This window comes from Enhydra lutris, unplaced genomic scaffold, assembly GCF_002288905.1.
Source record: "Enhydra lutris kenyoni isolate GAN:26980312 unplaced genomic scaffold, ASM228890v2 scaffoldscaffold11, whole genome shotgun sequence".
NCBI lineage: Eukaryota > Metazoa > Chordata > Mammalia > Carnivora > Mustelidae > Enhydra > Enhydra lutris.
The window spans coordinates 15,940,316-15,963,214 of NW_019154095.1; the positions used below are offsets into that span (position 1 = coordinate 15,940,316).

At 38.5% G+C, this 22,899-nt stretch overlaps 1 protein-coding gene across 6 annotated transcripts in view; it reads right to left on the bottom strand.

Moving 5' to 3' along the window:
• Positions 1–17,842, bottom strand: part of LOC111144438 (PDZ and LIM domain 3) — a 30,735-nt gene extending 12,893 nt beyond the window's left edge. For 5 of the 6 annotated variants that reach the window (XM_022498747.1, XM_022498743.1, XM_022498744.1 and 2 more), the window contains exons 1-3: positions 17,629–17,842; positions 8,181–8,332; positions 6,447–6,531 (exon numbers count right to left, since the gene is read on the bottom strand). In XM_022498747.1, the coding sequence (XP_022354455.1) occupies positions 6,447–6,531; positions 8,181–8,332; positions 17,629–17,721 (330 nt within the window). In that variant the 5' untranslated portion in view covers positions 17,722–17,842. The remainder of the gene's footprint in view (positions 1–6,446; positions 6,532–8,180; positions 8,333–17,628) is intronic. The other variant, XM_022498748.1, reaches the window with a different exon arrangement.
• Positions 17,843–22,899: the final 5,057 nt, after the last annotated feature.

Below are 22,899 nucleotides of genomic sequence, written 5' to 3' on the forward strand. Positions count from 1 at the left end.
AGCTGCCCCAAATCTCATGGTACTTGAAAATCTGTGAGGTGACAGAGAGCAGCAGCTTTTCTCTCATCAACCTTGGACAGCACAGTATAGCAGCTCTTGAATTTGAAAGGTCTGAGTTGAATACAATAGCCCGTGATCCTATAGTGTGGTTGGATTGACTAATGTCTTACTGATTCATTATTTTTACCTCCAGAAGAGTGGCTCACTGCCTATGAGTTGGTTGGGTGGCAGTATGGCTGCTGCTATTAGGTAGCAGAACGACCAAAATAACCAAATGTGGCTTTAGAATAACGCTGAATCCCACAACCTGTGAAAAATTGTGTAGTCAAACATTGATACGGTAGTACCATCTGATTGTTTTGGCTGATTTAATAATGAATTTTGATTGGCTTTTTATGATTAACCATTCTGATTAGCCATTATTATAGCATGAAAAAAAGTGAACTGGAAATAATTGTTAAGTAATGACAGTGGCCATGATTCAAGCCTTTGTTACTCCTTTCGATATAAAAGAAGACAGGAGGCTAATTGCCTCATTTAGTTTCGGTGTATTTTAAATTTCTCAGGCTAATTAAATGAGTCGGTCGGGCAGAACTGAAGGACTCAAGCTTTATGGAATTAAAATTTTTTTCTTTTAAGTATGCCTTAATGATCTCTGTAAATAGAATTAAATATATAAAAATTAGTTAATGTATAATGGTTTTGTGGGGAAAATATCTCTGCCCTTATTACTTCTTTGTCTTAAAATGAAAAATAAACATGGATGATGACTGTCCTGTAAATGAGGCAACTTCTCTGGAAATATTTATGCACTAATAATCTCTAGTAATGCTTCCAAAAAGCAGCATATGAGTTAATGAGCTCCAAGCTTTTTCTTTGCTATTTTCAGTTTTGGTTATATATTGCAAAAGTTGCAAATGTGTAATTTGTCAAAATTTTTTAAAAAAGCCCTTCTATTTTCTGCATATAATCATAAAAGGATCATAAAAGGCAGTGTTTCTAAGAGAGCCTTCAAACATTTGTATTTAGGCTTTGCAAAGCATTAGTTTATGGGCTGCTAGAGTCATTCCAAAAAAAGCACAATGAAGTGTATACATCAAAGGTAAACATTTAAGTATGGCACAGAGAGGCAACATTCTATCCAAATCTTACATCATTGTTGATGGTCAAACAGAATCAAGAGACAAAAGCAATGAGAAGTTTGCTATTCCATTTTAATTCCTTTTTACTTTTTCAGGAAAATCAGTAGTATCAGAAAATACCAGTAAAAAAAATTATATGTCAGTCAATGTAGTCCAGCTCTTGTGTTTATTTTTCCCAGACAACAGCATCCAAGTGACTCTCATCTCTTAGGAATTCAAGAAGTACTCACTACCCTTAATTAGTGCATTTTCAATGGTATTTTAAAATGTCATTCCTTGAATTATATTCCTTATATTAAGGAATAACATTTTGAATTCATAAAATGCTCGAGCTGCCAGAGTCAAAGCTAGGTAACTGGGTAGAGATTTGGTGAGATCAGGGAGAATGCAGGTCTTGGCAACCATCTCCCAAGCCCTTAGAATGACCTCACCAATGACAGCACTCAAAGACACGACCACCTTTCAACTTCTTACTGGAAGACGTTGTCCAGAGATAGAGATTCAGTTCAAGAACTGAGGCAATTACCAGCTCCAACAGAAACAACATGTTTGATAATGTGCATATATTTATTTATTTATTAAAAAAAAAAAACAGTGGCGGGGTAATAAGGTAAACTGTATCAAGCGATCATATACTTGACCAAGCCACACTGAGTGATGGTATCTTATCATGTTTGGAATTTATGAACAATCACCACCCCTACTCAAATGAAAAATAAAGTCACCCTTATAATTCCCCCCCCCCCCCCACCCCCAGCAATCTGTTTCAAGTATTTCCCATATATAATAGGAGAAGAGTTTGGGGGAATGGGGTTTACCAAACCTTGTTTTGTGTAGTCCACCTTCCAGTTATCAACAAATTATAGGATAAAGGTATCTTTTTGAAAATATAAACAACTTTAGCTTTGCGCAGTGGCAGTATCGTAGCCAATGAGGTTTATCCGAGGCGCGATTATTGCTAATTGAAAATATAAACAACTTTAACCCGTATCTCACTTGATTTTGGGTGTTGTTTCTATCTTTATCATCAAATCTTCTATGGCAAGGATGCAGTCTTTTTATGGAAATAGATACAGTTATCTTCTCTTTTAGGAAAGAATGATTTTTGTTTCTGAAAAGCATCTTTCCTGTATGGGATAGCTACATTATAATTTTGAGTTGTTCAATTAACATTAAACAAAGAGGAGGGTAATGTTTTATTTGAGAATGCCAGACTTGGAGAAGGACCCCGAGCTCTAAAAACGTACCTTTGGTCTAGAGCAAGAATACTTTATATAGGAAAATGCATATGTCTGCTCATAGGCCATGTTCGGGATTGTATAGAAGGCATTTATATTCAATCGCTGGGAATAACTTTTTATATATACATATATAACTCCTTATAAATAAATAACATTTATTCAAAGGCTAGGAATACCTTCTAAGCTTCTATTTAAGCTGAAAATCCAAGTCTAAAATGATAAAGACAAAATTTAACTATTTAATAAAAACATGGACAAATGAAAAAAAAACCTAGGTATTAAAATTTCATGCCAATTATTACTATAACTATGTAAGAAAAAGTCTCCAAAGCCTAAATCTACACATAGGGAAAAGACTGGAAAGAAGTACACTAACATGTTGTTATTTGTGGCTGGGGTTGGATGGTAGGATATAATGTATTTTTTTTTCCTCCAAAGGATATATATTATTTTTAAAATGAAAGAGTATTATATTCTAATAGCAAAAGTCACAAAGCTTGCAGTTATAGTTTCACTCGGGTTGAGAAACAAGAACTCAAATACTGTATTGCTCAATGGCCCTTTCTCTTTATCTACAGTAGGATCTGAAAGCTTGATGTGGTAATGGCATGTGTTTCTCAGATGGACACATCTTTGCTGTCCAGAAAGTTGCTTTATCTGCAGAGTGTCCATTTTTGGGGTGGGAGTGGGGGTGGGGGAAGACCTCCTTTGCAACACCTCTTTTTACATGGCTTGTGTTAATGCAAAAGATAAAATAAGACAAATATAACCTCAGTTTAGCTTTTTTCCGCTCTCATGCTCCAAGTTAAATTCACTGCTTGTATTTTTTTTTTTTTAAACATGGCATTTTGTTAAGTTTATGCTTTGGCATTTCGGATAGCAAGGGTTTAACTATGCTTGTAGGGAACGTCCGATCTGAAGTGCCAAGTTAGCTGAACTCATCATGCAGAAATCTGGCCTGAGGATCCTAAGGACGGGAATCCTTTGGCCCATTAGGGGAAGAATTGAAATGGTTCTTATCTCTGAGACCTTCAAATACTGGCCTCTTGGAGGAGGTGCCAGTAAGAATTAGTCATGACTCAAACTAAAGGAATGTTCAAAGGCTCCATCCGACTGGCTTCTGGAGCCTTTAACCCAATCTTCACCTTTTTTTTTTTTTTTCCAAACCTATCTCATCCTTTATCTTTTCCCCATTTGTACTATCATACATGTCCATAGTGCCCTACCCCTTAATGTAGGGCATGTGGACTAATAAATGATTGATGAGAGGCCAGAGTACTTAAAATTGGGTCTATTTTTAAAAATCCAGTTCTTGGGACAATCATGGTCATAAGTTAGTACTTAGAGACTTATAAAAGTTTTGTTCTACTAGAACGAAACTGAGACAACTGCCCTTAAACTCCAGTTCTGGAGAGATATTAGCAAAACACAGGCTCCCATCTTGGTCTAAGCTCAGCTGTGAGTAATAAATACTTGGTGAGTCACCCACATGCCAGACACTGCGATATGGCCAGGGATACTTGGGGATCTGGTACTTTGGTCAGATCTGTCTCATTGACCCCATGCCTTAGCATCTCACATTGGTGAAACTGGATTTTAAAAATTAGGAGAAATTTTGAATGAACAAATGAATGAATGAATAATTTGCAAAAGGGTGCAGTACAATTTTGGAGGTGTACTATATACGGAAAGGAAATTCAGAATTTTATCCATTTCGTCCTGGTGATAATAAGAGATTGGGTGGTCAATGAATGCATATATACAAGCCTTAAGCTTTCACTTCGTTCCATTGTTTTTTAAAACACCACATGATCTCTTTCTCTCACGTGTTGCCTCTATCTGATGACTCAGTGAAGGTGGGAGGAAGCTGTGGGCTTGGGCATTACTGCAAAGGACAATCTCCAAGTGACAGCTCTGCCTGGAGAGCTTTGCTTTTTCTTCTTCCAATTTTTTCTTCTATCAAAGATAATGTTGGGGTGCCTAGGTGGCTCAGTGGGTTAAAGCCTCTGCCTTCGGCTCAGGTCATGATCCCAGGGTCCTGGGATGGAGCCCCTCATCGCATCGGGCTCTCTGCTCAGCAGGGAGCCTGCTTCCTCTTCTCTCTCTCTGCCTGCCTTTCTGCCTACTTGTGATCTCTGTCTGTCAAATAAAATAAATAAAATCTTTAAAAAAAAAGATAATGTTGATTGGAGGTATTATTATTATTCACCAATCCACCTCAGATGCCAGAGGGTAAGCCACCATCAGCATTCAGACCCCTTTCACCACAGTTATTACCAGTCTTGTCTATTTCATCTTTCGCTCACTCTTCCTGAAGAGCTGGGCTCTCACCTGACCTAACTCCCATTCAACCTGCACGACCACTCTTGCCATACAGCAGTGGGGGCTGGTGGCAGCTGAGCACCATTCTGAGAACTGGTTCCCAGGTGTGGTCCTGGGCAGTGTTAGAAAATGCAGTTTATCAGTAGAGCCTCTGTTCTTTTCATTCATCAGCTGTTTAATTGAGCGCTTGCTGTGTGCCATGCTGGGAGACTCCCGAGTAAAGAGAACAGACACAGCAGTTCCCGCCTGCACAGATAGTCCATATCCTGCTCACTCCCTTGAGGGCCTGTTTTCTCCTCCTCTGCTCTTAGTGATTTTCAGGCTTAGGCTCTTCCTTTCCTTTAGTCAAAAGTCTAGGACAAGGATCTAATAAACTCATGCTGTCTAAAGGTTAAGCTATTCAGGATGTTTCTTCTCCTGGGGGGATTGTATTTGAACTGAAAATAAAGTTTTAATCCAAAGCAATTTTTAATGACCCTTCTCATAGTAATGTGGAAAGCATTCCTGGTCTCCAGAAAGTCCTATCACATGGGCAGTCTCCCATCTCACTGTCAGGAAAGGCCAGAGGCCTGCGCGTCACAGCCTGGTAGGAGGGGGCAGGTACCATACGAGTATTAACAAGAGCTCCCACTACATTGAATATCTCTAGGAGCAATTCAATGTGCCAAGGTCTTTTTCTACGGTATTTTATTTAAATCTTTGAGAAGCCCTATGAGATACAGGTACGTGGTACTCTAAGTGTATTTTATCAAGGAGAAAGTGGAGGTAAATTCATGGAGAAAGTAGAAAACGAAGCACAAATTCAGGAGTTGGTGATCCTGGAAAGGGAAATGCTGCTGAAGCGTAAGTTGCAAATACGTTTTCATGCATTTTCCACAGATACATGGGAAAATTATAGTTTAGGAATATTTAATATATAATACACTTAGTATGAATACTTGTTTAAAAAGGGATGCCTAATTTATATATCTGTCTCTCTAAACTTGGGAAACATCTGGCGAAGGAGAAGTTCTAAAATCCTTGTCTTAATTACATTTTCCCACACAGCACAACTGGGGGTTGCTTTCATTACAGGGATTTTTTTTTTTTTTTTTGGAGCTTTTGAAAGTAGACATCATCAGATAAGCATCAGATTATTAGATTAATTTAGCTCATTAGAATTGCCTCAAGGGAAAATCCTCTATCTTTTGTAATTTTACTGCATGGGCAGAATATCACTATGATTACATAAATGCAAAACCCTTTTTGTAGCATAAACTTAATTATAGAACACCAGAACTGAGAATTAAAAAAGGATGTAAAATAAGATCTGGACAAAGACCTCAAAGAATTGAAGTTTACAGTAATTATTAGATTGGAGACACCTGTTTCAAATGGTAGACACTAATTTCGTTTTGCTTTGTTTTAATATGTTAAACTTCTTGGATTAGGTCATGGTCATTTGGCAGAAGTCCATCATAAAGAATGAAAAACTAAGTGGACTGCACGTAGATAGAGCCAAATTTGTCCTGAGAACACATTTGTCTTTTAACAAGGCACTTGCCTAGAGATACTTCTCTTTTCTCTTGATATAAAAAGACATGGATAATATAAATTAATCTCACACAGGGTAAAGACAGACAATCGTTCCATCATGTGGCTAATTCCAATTTTTTATATTTGTCATTTCTTCCTCTTGGAAGGCATCCACATCATTTAAAAGGAAATAAAACATGAATATCATTTACTCTACAATTCATACCTGTGGTTCCGATTCTAAGTTGATTTTGAAAGGATGAGCCTTCCCATCTTCAGACACCTGTGGAGACCATAAGCGAGTTTCTGCTCTGTGAATAAAAGACATTTTGTAAACTCCAAATTCTAACATTATGTCCGGTTTTAGCATTTAATCTCCCATTATTGTGTATGAAAATACTATTGAGCCTTGATGATTTAAACAAAAGGAATACTCTTTGCTCATTATTCTGTATTCTCCCATCTAATTAGTTTTTTGGATACTTTGGAGGAAACTGAATGGATAAAAATTGCGTGGAGGACTACCATAGACTGAAGTTTGTGTCCCTCCCCAACCCCCACCAAGTTCCTATGTTGCAACCCTACCCCGCAATGTGATGGTATTTGGAGGTGAGGTCTCTGGGAGGTAATTAGGATTAGATTACGTCATGAGGGTAGAGCTGTCATAATAGGATTAATGTCCTTATATAAAGAGGAAGAGACAGGAGATCTCGGTCTCTGTGTCCACACACCAAGAAATGTCATGTGAGGAAGTAATCAGGAACCTGATTATGCTGCATCCTGATCTCAGACTTCCAGTCTCCAGAACTGTGAAAAATAAATTTTTTTTAAGTCACCCATCTATGGTATATTTGTTGTAGGAGCCTGAACTGACTAAGGCAAAGACATTGTACAGCTTCTACAGAGAGTAGGTCTGCCATACCTGCAAGGAACAGTACAGGAGAGGAAGATTCTGGAGGCAGATGACCACAGGGCAAACTCCCTAGGTTTCCTCTACTTCCCTCCCATCCTACCCAGGCCACCACAGGAGACAGTGAATGGTATGCCAGGGGCATTTGCTGCTGGCATCAAGGAAATGAGCTTTATCCAATCTCATGTCCTTCTCATGTATCTCTTTGGGACCATGTGCTCCTAAGAGACTGTGTGCTTGGCAGGAACACTAGTTATAAATAAATAGGGAAAGAGTCAATTTCACCCCTGATATGGCAGATTGGCTGATTGGGCCTTCTGAACCACAGCAGGGAAAGTTGGGAATAAAATAGCAACAGGATAAACACCCACTAACAACCACTATAACAAAACATTATTTTCACAATTCAACTTCAGATCAGGCCTATGATGGCCAAAGATCAGGTTCAATTTCTTAGTTTTTTTTTTTTCCACTATAAATGTCTGATTTCTAATATTCTCACTTCATGTGCACTCTTTACACCTTGTCAGATTCTTCTGGGTTAAATTCTGTACAAAACAGCCAATGGCATAAACAGTATTAGCAACCAGTTTTCAATATGCTCACATTTTTGCAAGTCAAGAGATTCTTTTAGGAGAATCTTTAAATTCTATTCCATTCTCTACCACATTCAGAACAGCAGTACAAGTAACTGTTCTGTGCAGGGTTTCTGTGGCCAGTACTTTTCGTGGTTCTATTTTCATAGTCAATTAACAAGAAAAAGAATTCTTTTAGCCTCTTCCCTTATTCTGACATTCCAGAAAATTCTTTTCAGAAATAGTTTTTTAACAGTGACTGGACTAACTGACATCAATGAAGAACAGACCAAAGTGGCTGATATACTAAAAAAAAAAAAAAAAAAAAAAAAAAAAAAAAAAAAAAGCTGGTCAAAATTCAAAATTCTAGTTCCTGTGAAACTCTTTCTTACAGGGAGGATGAAATCATTTTTAGTTCTGGTTCAGGATCTTCTGCAAAACAGATCACATTTTAACACCATTAATTAAAAAGCACCTGTCAATTTTGAGACACAGCTGGTGTGCTGCTGCTTTAATCCTGTCCTGTGCATCAGCATGAGTCATGGACTCTGTACCAAAGCCATCAATAGCTAAGATGACATCTCCAGGACACAGGTTGGCAGCTGCCGCCTTGCTTCCTGGAGTAATCTGAAAGAAATCATGGCATCATTTAAAAACCAACATTCTGCAATATCTTGAGTTTTGTGCCTGACATTTATATTTCAGCTTGGTAACATTTTAAAAGTTTCAGTGGGCAGGGAATTTTAAATCTAACTTGAAATAACTCTTCAATGATCAACTGTGTTAGCTCTATTTTTCCACCATGCTAAATAATTTTGTTTCTTACTAACCACACTTCATCTATCATGACATCTCTTACTCTCTTCTAAAGCATCTTCCTTAATACCTGTTTGATCTTATTTTCTTTGTTTTAAATAAAATAATTTATTCTTTAGGGTTTTTTAAATCCATTAACTCCCTATTTGGGAGTACAACTTCACCCCATTTAGGGACCTTTTATATTTGAATTGAAGCTACGGTAGCATCCTTATAAGTAATGATCTTTAAAATTCACATGAAGGGGCATCTAGGATGTAGAAAACTAGAAAGAGAATCACTCTTGTAGTAGGTAGAAGATACCATATAAGATACAAAATTATAACTTTTCTTGAACTATTCAGAGAGCTGAAGCTGCAGGGCAACCAACTAAACCTGGAATCTAAGGAAAGACAGGTGCCTCCAAGGAAAGTCAAGATGTAAGCAAATTGTATCACTTGTGTCAGAGCACAGAGGAAGATGGGGGCACCATTTTGGTCATAAAGAATTCAGCTAAAATGATGAACTCTCAGTTAACACTGAGTGTCTAGAACTCCTGAGGACTGCAGACACCAGAGAAGTTTGTATTCAGACACAGTGTCTTCTCCATGAATGAAAAACAAATTGAACAAATAAAAAGCAACTAACAAGATGCTAGATTTTCATTAAACCTTATCAGAAGTTACATTAAATGTAAATGGTATAACCACATCATACTCTGTGTGTGTGTTTTTTTTTTTTTTTTTTTAGACAGCAGTGGCTTTATTTTTTTTTCCCAGGGTCAAATACATATATTTATTTATTTATTTATTTATTTTTAAATTTTTAAACATTTTTTAAAATTTATTTTCAGCATAACAGTATTCATTGTTTTTATACCACACCCAGTGCTCCATGCAATCCGTGCCCTCTCTAATACCCACCACCTGGTTCCCCCAACCTCCCACCTCCCCATCTCTTCAAACCCTTCAGATTGTTTTTCAGAGTCCATAGTCTCTCAAAACACTCTGTGTTTTAACAAAGATTGCCAAACTAGGTAAAAAAACAAGATCCATTTTTACGTTGTCTGCAAGAAACCCACATGAACTTCATTTTCTTTCTTTCTTTCTTTTTCTTTCTTTCTTGTGGGGGGGTGTGTGGGGAGATGAAAAGAATACTTAAGGATCTGGGAAACATATGGTTATTAAATGTTTAAAAGATACCAAATTTGAAATCGTTAATTACTACACTGAGTATTCAGTTTTTGATTGCTATTGCTCTTCCTACTCCTTTTTTTTTTTTTTTGGTAAATCCTAATTACTTAGAACTGCCTAATAGTCCTTACCTGGTCTTACCCACCTACTTCTCTAACATCATCTTACACCATTCCTGCTCCCCTCCACCCACTGTGCCGTAGTTATTCCAGATTCCTTTCAGTTCCTCAAATAGACCCAGCATGTACTCTCTTCAAGGTTTTACTTGCACTATTATTTTTGCCTGAAATGTTTCCCCCACTCATCACTCAGTTCCTCCTCCTAATCCTTTAGGTCTAGGCTTAAATGTCACATTCTCAAAGAGACTTCCCCAAACATCTGAAGTAGCTTCTCCAGATACCCCCCCATCATTCTCCACCATTACGTTTTTCACTTCCTTCATGAAGACAAGTTGTACTTTAATGTTTGTTTATTTACTTGTATTGTTTGTTTTCACAACTTGACCGGAAGTTCTTGAGGATATGTATAATATTATGTATATTTCTAATGTGCCATTGTATATATTCCAGTATTTGGAATTAATGGATAATTGAAAATGAATGAAAGGGTTATTTAAAGTAGATCTCATGAAACATAAAGAGCTAGTCCCTATATAACCATTACCCAAAGGATTACCTATATACCCAAAGATTATAGCTATTAATGTCAACCCATCATTGTTGCATTTGCAAGTTCCTACTGTTCAGAGCAGAAGAATGTACAGGACTTGACTTAAACCTCAAACTGCTCCAGGAATAAACTAAATTGTTCCTAATATTTTACTTGAGGATCATTCATTCGTTCATTTTTTTTCTCTATTTACTTAATTAATCTAGTTATTGATTCTATTTAACTTCGTGGCTCTAAGGGATAGCCAAGATTCACCTAAATGAATAAAATTGCAAAGGCAATAAATTCTCATGTGTCTGAGACCTTCAGTCTCATTACTAAAATGTTTATTGTACTCACTTCATTTCTGTGATCATTTCGCTGTAGTGATCGTGATTATTTTCCAATAAGAACAGTTGGTAGAAGCTTGATGAAGACAATGGAGATTATTATTTCCCAGCCTTTGGGAGACATTTCATAGCTGTTTTCCATTTGGAAATTCTCCTAAGCCCAGAACTCTTAGGAGAATAAAAGTTTCCATCCCCAGTGTGACTTGCAGGGGTAAAAATAATCTTAAACTTTTAATTTTCTCTAGCTATAGTTTGTCAAAATCAGTACTATCTATTTTTGAACATCAGAGACCAGAAGTCTATTCTTTGAGTTAAAAAGTGGGAAAGAATGGCTCAATGTGTTTTCTTTTAAAGCCTCACCTAGGTTTTCTAACATACTTAAATAGATTTGTTATATAATGCTCAATCTTGATTTAGAAAAGCCTAACATCAGTTTTTAGCTCTGGTTGGGATAAACGGAAGGTAGGGTTGTGTGTGTGTCTGTCTATATAAGTTTTAAACTGAGACATCTGGTGTATGTTGAACTTCGATTCTGAACATTACTAAGTTTCATTAAGCGTATGAATATATAAGTATTAACACTATCTTATATTTACTCCAAATACCATATTTGCAAAGCTCTTCCTAATAACTTTGACCATTGCAACAACTTTAAGACAACCTGGACAAAGAAAACTATTTTTTCAAAGGAGGGTAAATTTCCAAGTAACCTCTGGCTCCGTATTAACATGGGAACAGCAGTTTGGCTGTGTCAGCAATGGTTTCAGAAGTCAAATAAGAAAGGTGGTTGGGGGAGCCTGAGTGTCTAAGTTGGTTAAGTGTCTGCTTTCGGCTCAGGTGTGGTTCTAGGGTCCTGGGATTGAGCCCCAAGTCGGGCTCCCTGCTCGGCAGGGAGTTTGCTTCTCCTTGTGCTCTCTGTCTCAAATAAATAAAATCTTAAAAAAAAAAAAAAAAGGTGGTTGATGGGGATGCAAAAACCCCTTTTTAATTTGTGTTCCACCTTGTGATTGATGTCCTTAGATCTCTAAGGAGGTAGTGGAAAAGGGGAAAAAAAAAAAAAAAGGCTGGAGAGAGAGGGATGAGGGAGAAGGAGAACATATGGTCCCCTTCTAGTTCTTAAGTTCAGCTAGGCTAATGATAAGAAAATGACCACTAAATTGGTCTGGTTTTAGTAAGTTAAACTATCTGTTTAGACATAAAGATATGTTATTTCCCAGCATTACATTATATTGTTAATATATTATGTAATTACTTTATGTTATTGTTCATAGTTTGTTATTAACATTTTCCCCTAAATCAGAAGAGAGAGCTACAGTGAGGCAAAGAGTTTTTCAATGGATTATTTATTATTAGGTTCATTGGAGTCTCACATATCAAAAGCATTAGAGAAATCATTGAAAATAGTACTGCCATATCACTTAGCACATGTTTTCAAATTTGTCTAATTGGAAAAATCACGTGGGTGTCCTTGCTGGACATAAAGACTCCCACTCTACTCCAGAAGCCTGGAATCACAAATCATAAGCTCTAGGAGAGGAACTAGGGAATTTGTGTTATTCACATCAACCTATCATTTGGGTCCATTTGGAAAAAAAACTAAATCACAGATAAAGCATCTATAATATTCTACTTACCATGGGAGACATGAGGGAAGCACAAGATATGGCCCTGGTGAGACTTCTTTTTTAAGATTAATTGATTGATTGATTGTTTTGAAAGAGAGAGCCAGGGGAGGGCAAGAGGGAGAGGAAGAGACCAGAATCTCAAGCAGACCCCCTGCTGATGGTGGAGCCCTATGTGGGGCTCCATCTCACGACCCTGAGATCATGACCTGAGCTGAAATCAAGAGTTGGCTGGGAGCCATCCAGACACCCTGGTGAGACTTTTATGTTAAGAATAAAAGTGAAATAGTTATGGACAAGACAAGTATACACTGAAGGGCTATGCTATAGGGCATGGATTGAAATAGGGAGAAAGCCCAATGTTGAGTTGTCCTCTGTTGTCTACAAATAAACTCCAGTGCCCCACCTGGCATCTAAAGCCCTCTAGAGCCTGTCTGTAATCTGCATTTCTAGGGCCATACCTCATATGGGTTACTTCAGAACCTCTGCAAGTAGCACCTGGGCATGGGTAGTTTCATATGTTTTTCGGGTGACTCTAACGTGCAGCCGGCGTCAAGAACCGTGGCAGTATTGTTATTATTATTGGCACTGTATTCCTGAGAACTACTATCTCACGGAATTCTCAAGACTCTCTTTTAAGATGAGAAAATGGATGTTCTCAGAGTATAAGAAACTTGCTTAGGGTCTAGATGCAGTAAAAATCTGCAATTCCTCATAGGGCTAACTCTGCAGCTCAAGATCTTCCACTGTCCCCATGGGACAGTGTCCCTTGCCACTAAGGCAGGGAATCTCTGTCCTGACTCTTCCTATCTCTTTGGCTGCACTTTTCTCATGGAGTCCTGGACACGTTGTGTACTGGTTTTATGTACAAGTATGTCCCTCTCTTCTCATATTTGAGCATCTCAGGGAGTAGAAACCTGTTAAGTTATAATTGTATCCTCCACAGTGCCTTCCACATACAATACGTTCTGCACTTAATAGATATTTGTGGGATGCAGGACAGTTATGAACATATGAACCAGCATATCCATGCAAACATGTCTTTGGGATAATAAAATTAAATAGGTTTTCCCATCAACTTTCTTACTACACTTGAATCCTGGTGAAGGATTGCATTCAATGTAAACACTTCTTTCTAAAAAAAGCTCGAATTTCAAATATAATTTATATTAAAGTCATGTACTTTTCTATGTTCAAGCCTGCAAAACTTGAGAATACAGTAACATTTTCTACATTGGTACCCAAGCCCATAGAGTGTTTCCACTTACAATGATCTTGGCCCTAAGTGTGCCCTGAAAAGAAACGAGGAAAGAAGAAGTGGGGGAGAAGAGGCACTGAGTGAGAAAGGACATACCAGCATCAGATGTATGTAATAATCTTACATCATATACACAAAAGAAACTTGCACTTGATTCCAAATTGGACCATTTGTGAAAACAAACCATATGTAACTTGGCTGTGATGGTAGATCTACCTTCTGGGTGGTCCAAACACTTAAAAAAGAAAGAGACTTCTTAGAATCTTCGTGGCAGAAAAAGAAAAGCTGCTCACTTAGTGATGTGAACCTCAGATTTATTCTGTGAAATGCGGAGACCAGTTATATATGGTGTTTGCAGGAACAACCCTTCCACATCCACAATTCAAATCTCTATTGCACAATGTGTCACATACCTATTGCCTAGAAAACTGTTTTTCTACCAAATGTGTATATCACAACCCATTGCTGAATTTTTTTTTTTTTTTTTGAGCTTGCCTGGTATTTGGTTTACCTTACTTCTGGTGTCTCTTATGATACGGATTCACCTGGTTGATTAATTAGATTGTAAATTATTTCTATGACGGGGACACTTTGTCCTAATTTTGTGAACTGTAATTTCAGTCGCTGGAGAGAGTTACATTTGTAAACCCCTCACCCAGCTCTGGTGGAGTAGAGGCCCACTGTCTAGAAGCACTTGCATTTGCAAAGTGTGAGGCAGGGAGAGAAAGTGATAGCTTGCAGGAAGACAAAAATTGATTTGGCTTGAAGAATGTATCTCATTTATAGGAATTTTTGTGGTATTAAGTTCAGGCATTCGTTTCTCAATTCTTTGCATACTTAAGAGCTTAACTAAAACAGATCAATGAACAATAAAGCAATTCTCTTTTTTTATTGTGGAATATCTTTGAGGATATAATCTGAACCTATTATGGTAATAATAGTTATATAAAAAGTGAGCAATTTAATCAACCATTCATATTGTGTCTATATTTCTGTCACATAGATGATGCACAGCACTGACCATCCCCTAAATTTAAAAGTTTCTGCCTTCAGGGAGCATGCAATTTGTGGGATACAGATGTACTCAAACATCTGTGGTACAAGGCATGATGTAAGGAGAGCTTGTAGGACAAAAGTTATGGTAACAAATGGTAAAATGCTTATTATGAGAAGAAGGCTGGGGAGTGATATTTGATTGGGTTTCCTAGGCAGAGGACAGTGGGGTAGGGTGGGGAGGAGAAATCTCTAGAAAAACGGTAGTGGGTGTAGACAGATGGAGAAATTGTAAATCGGCTGGGATAGTGACATGACTGTCAGTGAGAAGAAGAAAGGGAGAGAGAGGGAGGAAATAAAGTTGGAAACGTGAGTTGGGAAGAGAATGAAGGCCAACACTGTGCTCAGGGCCCACACATTTTATTCCCTTTAGTTGGTGTTGCTGTTGAAGGAATTTTAAGAACGGGGAGGATAGATGGCACCTAGCATTTCCCAAAGATGGCTGGTAAGAAATATACAGAGTGAACTGGAGAGGGGAGACAGAGCTAGGCATGAAGTCATGGACGCTTGAATAGGGACAGTCGTAGGAACAAAAAGTGGTAGATCCTAAAGATATGGAATCAGTAGGACCAGATGATGAGGAAGTGGATGGCGCAACACATGTATTTGGAAGGATCTGTACAATAAACAGATTTTGTTTGTTTGCTTTTTGTCTTACACATGGGGGTTCAGAATGCAGGCTTTGGAGGCAGATAGAACTAGGGTCAAATTCTGTCCCACCACTTGTGACCATCAGCAGGCTAGTGAAATTCTTGAAGCCTCATTCTCTCATCCACAAAAAGAGGTATTACTACTGCTAGTCTTACAGAATTACTGTGAGGTTTAAGGGAGTTAGTCCATATAAAGGTTCTAAGAGATATTCATGGCAAGCAAAGGAGTACAATAATACACAGACAATCTTATTCACTGCCTTTTAATATATACAATAACTATAAAATGGAATTTTACTATTTAATTACAACATTGATAATTAGCTTTGTGTAAGGTCTTTTAGTTAAACGTTTTGTAAGTGATTTTAACTGTTCTTATAATTTCAGTGGAGACGTTCTCAATTAGGTGTTCACTAAGGCAAAAAAATTCGAGAGAATATGCTTTCATTCATTCAACATGACTCTGTTATGTGCATGGTTTGGGGGACTCTTGGAATACAAAATAGCTGAATTTCACCTGCTATTCTTGAGTTAAATTAATTGAAGAGAAAAGGCATAGTCAAATGAAATCAGCAGTTATGGTCAGGCATTATTACCGAACCATGTCAAAATGAGGGATATAAATTAGTAATGAATTAGAAATTCAAATATGAATTGGCTTCCCAAATAATAATTGTCATATCAAATATATTTGCCAAAATAGCTCCTGTGGTCCAACTGCAATATATAAGTACTGCTTTAAAATAAACATTATTTATAATGTCAACAACTCAACATTTCAAACCTAGGATTAATCATATTGAGATGTTACATATTAATAGCAATATAAAATTCTTTTATAAATCACTTAAAATGTTTTGATAACAAATTTTTTTTAGAATTTACTATAAATATGATTTATCCTTTGTTAGGATTCAAAAGCTCATTTTCCTTTAATTTAAACAAATGAAAACTATACTTCAAAAACTTTAAAAATATTTCTTAGTAGAGATAATGGAAACTGTTTTGGTTGGTAAATCCATAAAAGGCATTTGTTGCTTGGCCCAGATCACTGAACCATTTTCTGCTTAATTTACTTAGGAACATTCTGGGGGTATGTTAGCTTTTCATGTCTCATACAAAAACACATGTCAGATGTGTTTATATGTTTTTGAAAAATGTAAAACAAAGCTTGAAATGTTCCATGGTATGTGTATGTACGGTACATGTTTTGAGATATTTCAAAAAGACATTGGTGCCCAAATCTCCTAGATATATGAGTTGAACAGAATTTAAAAGGTATTACCTTGTTCAAAAATCTATATGAGTAAATCAGATTATAAAGCATATATTTATAAAATACAATATAAGCAGTAAGGAAAAAAGAAAACATAAGAAAAGTATAATATTCTGGAAGTTTATGCTTTTAGATTATGTTTTATTGATAACTGAAATAACATTAACTTTCTATTAAGACAAACACTTGATTTAGAAAAAAAAAATCAACTAGACCAACTAGAAATTTACTGACAGGACAGAAATCCCCAAATTTCCTTTTTCTTCTTCTCTTTTTTTTTCTAATTAGACAATACTCTAGGGAATATTAAGTAAGGGAAAGTTGACTCTGATAGTAAAGTACTATTTTTCAGGGTTTTTAGGCTGACTGGTGACTTTCCATCAGGTAAACTAAACTATCTGGCGCGTTTTCTTTGTAGTTTGAGTTATAGGTGATGATTCCTAAGCCAAACTCCCAGCTTTGGAAAATATTTTTTCAAAATGCCTGGAAACCTAGGAAAACACATTAGTAATATTTTCCCTGTCTGGGCTGATACGAGCGCTTCCAACTTGGCGGACCCAGATTGTGCCCTGGGATCAGCACTGTGCTGAAGCTCTCATCCATAGGAGAAACGCGCTCAGGTGTGCGTCTAGCTCCGAGGAGCAACCGCCACTGTCAGTCATTTCTCCTTTCTTTCTGGGACCTCATTTCTTTTGTTCCTGAAAGGAAACGGGCGGGGGTGGGGGGTTGGAGGGCAGAAGCACCCCCATCCCCGGCCCTGCCCCAGCCCTCGCAGTCCAGCCTCCTCTAAGCCCAGGGGAATCAGGCTGTCGGTTCACCTCTCCTGGAAAGTTGCTGGGGACGGAGAGGATGCAGCCAGAGACCATTGCAGCGGACTCTGTAAATCCTCTAAGTTGCTCTGCATCCCCCCAGCTTCAGTTTGCCAAGTTGCTGCCGCCCCTCGAACTGTGGGCCCGAAGGGGAGGACCACCCCCCGCCACCAGCGCACCCGGGGCTCACTAGCCAGCCACCCTGCAATCCAGGGAGATCCGCCGCACGCCAGCCCCCCACCTGCAGCGAAAGAACGGAAAACACCTACCCTGGTGATGACCAAAGGCTGGTTGAAGTCTATGCCCCCTGAGAGTCTGAAGCCCCAGGGCGCAGGGCCCGGGAGGACCACGTTCTGGGGCATAGTGCTCTCGGCGCGGCCTCCAGCCGGAGCACCTTGGCTCCTGGGGACGGACTGGGGCACAGCGAGGGGCGGCCCTGCCCACCGCAAGGGTCTCCCAGCGACACAGCCACTGCGCTGCCCAGAGAGTGCCCTCGCCCAGATTGCGGCCGGGGAGCTTTATCCCGGCTCCTGAGTGACGTCACTGGCCTACCCTCCTCCCCACCCCCTCCCACCAAGGAGAGGTCCAACTTTGGAAGAAAGAGACGCGCCAGACCCACGGGAGTTTACAGACCAGCACCGGCTGGGTGCAGCCTCCCAGACCTTTCCGGGGGCGCTGGAGGAGGCTTCGGGTTACAGCCTCCAGGAGTCTCTTAAAGTGACACCTGTCCTCCTGTTTATCTTGTGCTGGGAGCTCAGCAGCGCGCTCCATTCAAAGTTAAAAGCAGTGAAACCACAGCTCCTATGCTTCCAATTAAAATAAAAGCTTCATAAATGCAGTGAGTTATTTAGCAATTTTGAGTGCGCTGATATCTACTTATTAGCTGTGTGACCCTGGTGAAGTTACCTGATGTCCTTAAGTCTCAGTTTCTTCATCTGTAAAACGGGAGTACTAATTGTACTTCTCTGGTAGGATGACCTCGAGAATTCCATGAGCTTCTTTGGCACAGTGCCTGGTACAGAAGGATTAATTGCTAAGCGTTTCTGCAATTAAGTACCCACAGTCGCATATATTTATGGGTAGATATAATATACATTAATAGATATACAAATATATTCAAAATTTATTTTTTTTAAAAACAAAGCCATGTAAAAGTGAAAATGTCATGCAAACATACTCAATCCAATGAACGATCTAAAAGTACACACGAGAAGATGGTTCATCACTATATTCAAAATGTTATTTAATTTTGATTGGAGCAATTGTCACCTCCCTCAAATTCAGTTTCTAAAGTTAGTTTTTGACACATGGGAGGTGAGTGTAACAGAAACCTAGGAGGTGAGAGGCTCCTGTGTGGGCGCTCCAACCAGAGGGAGGGTGCTGAGTAGAGTACGGTGGTCCAAGAGGACCCCCAGACCAGATGAAAGTGCCTGGAGGAAACGGAGAGACAGGCATTCACTGAGCATCTCTGGGGTCCAGGCGCTATTGTAATTGTTGTGCTGGTGTCACCTGACCTCATCCTTGTGACAAGTCCACTAGAAGGCTATTATCATTCCTCTTTCTCCCCCAAGGTAAGGAAATAGTTTCTTAGAAGTTGAGTAATTTGTGTGAGATCACAAACCCACGTTAGCGGACACGGCTCTCTGCCTGGTGTAGGTATAAAGGTCAGGAAAATCTGGGGAGGGTCTTTTCATAGTCCCATGCCTCAGGGTGGAATCAAGTGTTTCTGGCATTGTACCCCAGGATGTTCTGATTCACCAGGAAGGGGAGAGGGAGGAGGGTAGAGAAGTACAAATGCTTTAAAAACACAACAATGGGGGTCTTGGACTTGTAAATTATATAAAAAGTTCCAGGGGATACTTGTTTTCTGGTCTCAAAAACATTTTCCAGTGCCCCACCTATGTTGGGTTAACAGGGAAATAAGCATCATACATTCTTGTTGACTTTGTCTGTTTGGGCTGGCTATATCATTGCAAATCACGTTTCCTCTGTTGGTCACTGGTTGTGTCTGTGTGGAAATCAGGGACATGAAATGGGCAGTTTTCCTATATCCTACTGTTCCCTGAGGTCAGCAAGAAAGTGTTCAGAAGTGATTGTTAGAGTAGGGGTGGGAATAGCCATGAAGGAGAATTGTAAGGAAGAAGCAGTGGCCCAACCCTAATCACTCTCAGAGGTTTCTGCCTCTGGTTTGGGTAGTATTCTAAGAAGCAGTACTTTTTGGATGACCCATCCATTTTTTCTTTTTATGTCTCCCCTTTTAAAGAATTATGATAGTCGGGCACCTGGGTGGCTCAGTGGGTTAAGCTGCTGCCTTCGGCTCAGGTCATGATCTCAGGGTCCTGGGATCGAGTCCCGTATCGGGCTCTCTGCTCAGCAAGGAGCCTGCTTCCCTCTCTCTCTCTGTCAAATAAATAAATAAAATCTTAAAAAAAAAAAGAATTATGATAGTAGAGATAAAAACATAAGGACCAACTAAAAAAAGAAGGGATTACGATAGCCAATTTATGATTCTGTTAAATATGACTTTTTTGATTATTGTTTTGAACCATGTTTAGAAAGTTCTTGAACATTTTCTTTTTAGAGGAGGGTCAGTAAAAATTGTTCATTCCACTCATATAATTGGAAAACTTTTCTCTTGGTAAAAAACAAATCATGTCTCTTAATTTAATTTTCAAACCTACAGTTTTAACCTTGAACTCCCATCAATTTTCTGATCTTGTTTTTCCTAACTACCTACTGATACATATATAACCCAACCTGTTCAAACCCAAACCCATCATTTTCTTTACTCACTTCAAGCTAACTTCCTGGTACCCATGCCTTTCAATTTTCTCATTTCTGTTCATTTTTTCTACTACTGTTTCAGGTTTGTAGGATAGATACTATAAATTTTGCCTCTTCTTTATTTTCTATATGTCAAATATCACTATGTATTGTGGTTTATTCATTCATTTTCTCGTTCATTCAACAAGCATTCACTGGACATCTCTGACATGTCAGGCACTGGGAATGCAATGATGAATAAGGCCCACTTTCTGTCCTCTAGGAGCCAGTGACAAAACAAGGGACATAGAGATTTGCAATGATTTGCAAACATGATTTGCAATGCTATAGCCACATGACCACATTATGGGGTAATGTTGGGACAGTGTTCTATACACTGATGAAGAGTGAAGTAATCAACACTTCTTGGGGAAGGTGTCAAGCAGTGTTTCCAGAAGAATTGATGTTAGAGCTGGGTTTTGTAGGGTTAATAAGAATTCTCCAGATGACTGGGAATTGGAAGAAGAAAAGGAAGGAGGATATTCAAGGTAGAAAAAGTTGTATAGGATGGGCAGTGGCAGGGAGGAAAGAAACAGATGGAAAATTAAGAAACGAAAATTGGTATGGATAGATCTTAGCATTCTGGGTAGGGAAGGAGACAAGGGTCATAGTAGTCAGAGACCAACCATATCAGAGGATGTCATCCGTTACCCTGACACTTTGATTTTATCCTATTAGGGGTCTTTGAAGAGTTTTAAGCAACATGTATAATAATCAGATTTGCGTTTTACAAACATCATTTTGGACATTGGGAAGATGAATCACAGTTGCAAAAGATAGGAAGCAGGGAGTCCAGTTGAAACTTACAGAGGAAGATGTCGATTAGGGCAGTGGGGCTGGAGACGAATGGGCAGATATGGGAATTATTAAGAAGGTTAATTGACACAATCTGAGGACAGATCTCACCTGGGGAATTAGTGGGGTTAGGACATTTGGGTGGCTTCCAGACTTCTTCATTTGGGTATTATGTGGATGTTGGAATTATTAACAAGGAGGAAATACGTAAGTACAGCAAGATAGTTTTATTTTAATGAGGTGTGGCAGATTAAAGCACAGTTTTGGTAATGCTGAATTTGAAATAACTGTGTAATACCTGCTATCTAGTATACTGGTTAAACATCTAAAATTTGGAGCCAGACTGCCTGAATGATATACTTGCTACATGATATTGGGCAGATTATTTAACATCTTATTAAAATGATGATTACCATAGCATTTGCCCCCTGGAGTTATTATGAGGTTCACATGAATTAACAAGTACAAAATATTTAGAATTTACTGTAATTAGGTCTTCCCTAGTGTATGTGTTGACCAGTTGATGAAAATGTGACCAGAAGCTCATAGGAACTTAACCCTGTATTTCCCCTAGGAGCAGTGGTTCAGTATTTGCTAATTTGGTGTTTGTGGCAGCTTTATAGACCATAACTCATGTGAATAATGAGAACCGAATATAATATCATAGAAGTATGATGCACATTATGTCACAGATATAGCCATGTGCAGTAGGACATCCACAGCATGTCCTGCTCAGCTAAATCCCCAACCTCACTATTTGGAGCCCGGGGTGAAGAGATTTGTGTATTTATCCTCTTATCTCTTTGTCCTGATTTTGTCCGATTGTTGGGAAGTTTAGGCACATGTCATCTCTAACACTTGTTTTTGTTTTATTTAATTATTTTTAAACTTAAAAAAAAACCCCGAAAACCAAAAAAACAACCCAGTTCATCTGTTCTCCCTTACCTCTCTACTCTCTGCCTCTGGAAATCACTTGAGCTTGGTTTTTGTTTCTTTTTGTTTTGTGTTTCTTTGTTTTGTTTTGACTCTAGATATAAGAAAGATCATATGGTATTTGTCTTTCTCTGTCTGACTTACCTCACTTAGCTTAATGCTGTTAAGGTCGGTCCATATTGTCACAAATGGTAAGATTTTATTATTTTGATAGCTCAATAATATTCCACATACGTATATATGTGCACACACACACGGCAATATCTTTTTTCACTCATCCACTGATGGACACTTAGGTTGTTTGCGTAGTTGGTGATTGTAAATAATGCTGCACTGAACGTGGAGGGAGACAGATACCTTTTCAAATCAATGTTTCTGTTTTCTTCAGATAAATACCAGAATTGGAATTTCTGGATCATAAGGTAGTTTTATTTTCAACTTTCTGAGGTACTTCCATACTGAGTAGTTGTATCGATTTACATTCCACCAACAGTACACAAAGCTTTCCTTTCTCCGCATTCTCACCAACACTTATTTCTTGCTGTTTTGGTACTACCCATTCTGAATGGTGTGAGGTGATATTTCACAGTGGCTCTGATCTGCATTTCCCTGATGATTATTGATATTGAGCATCTTTTTCATGGAGCTGTTGACCATCTACATGTCTTCTTTGAAAAAATGTCTTGTCAGATTTTCTGCCCACTTTTAATTGGATTCCTTGTTTGGCTTGGGTTTTGTCTGTTTTTGCTATTGAGTTGTATGAATTCCTTATATATTTTGGATATTAGCATCTTATCAGATATATCATTTGGTGTTATTTTCTCCCATTCAGAAGGTTGCCTTTTCATTTGGTGGATGGTTTCCTTCATCATGCAGAAGCTTTTTGGTTTGATGTAGTCCCACTTGTTTTTTTTTTTTTCCTTTTGTTGCTTTGGCTTTTGATGTCAGATTAAAAATCATTGCCATGATCCATGTCAAGGAGCTTACTG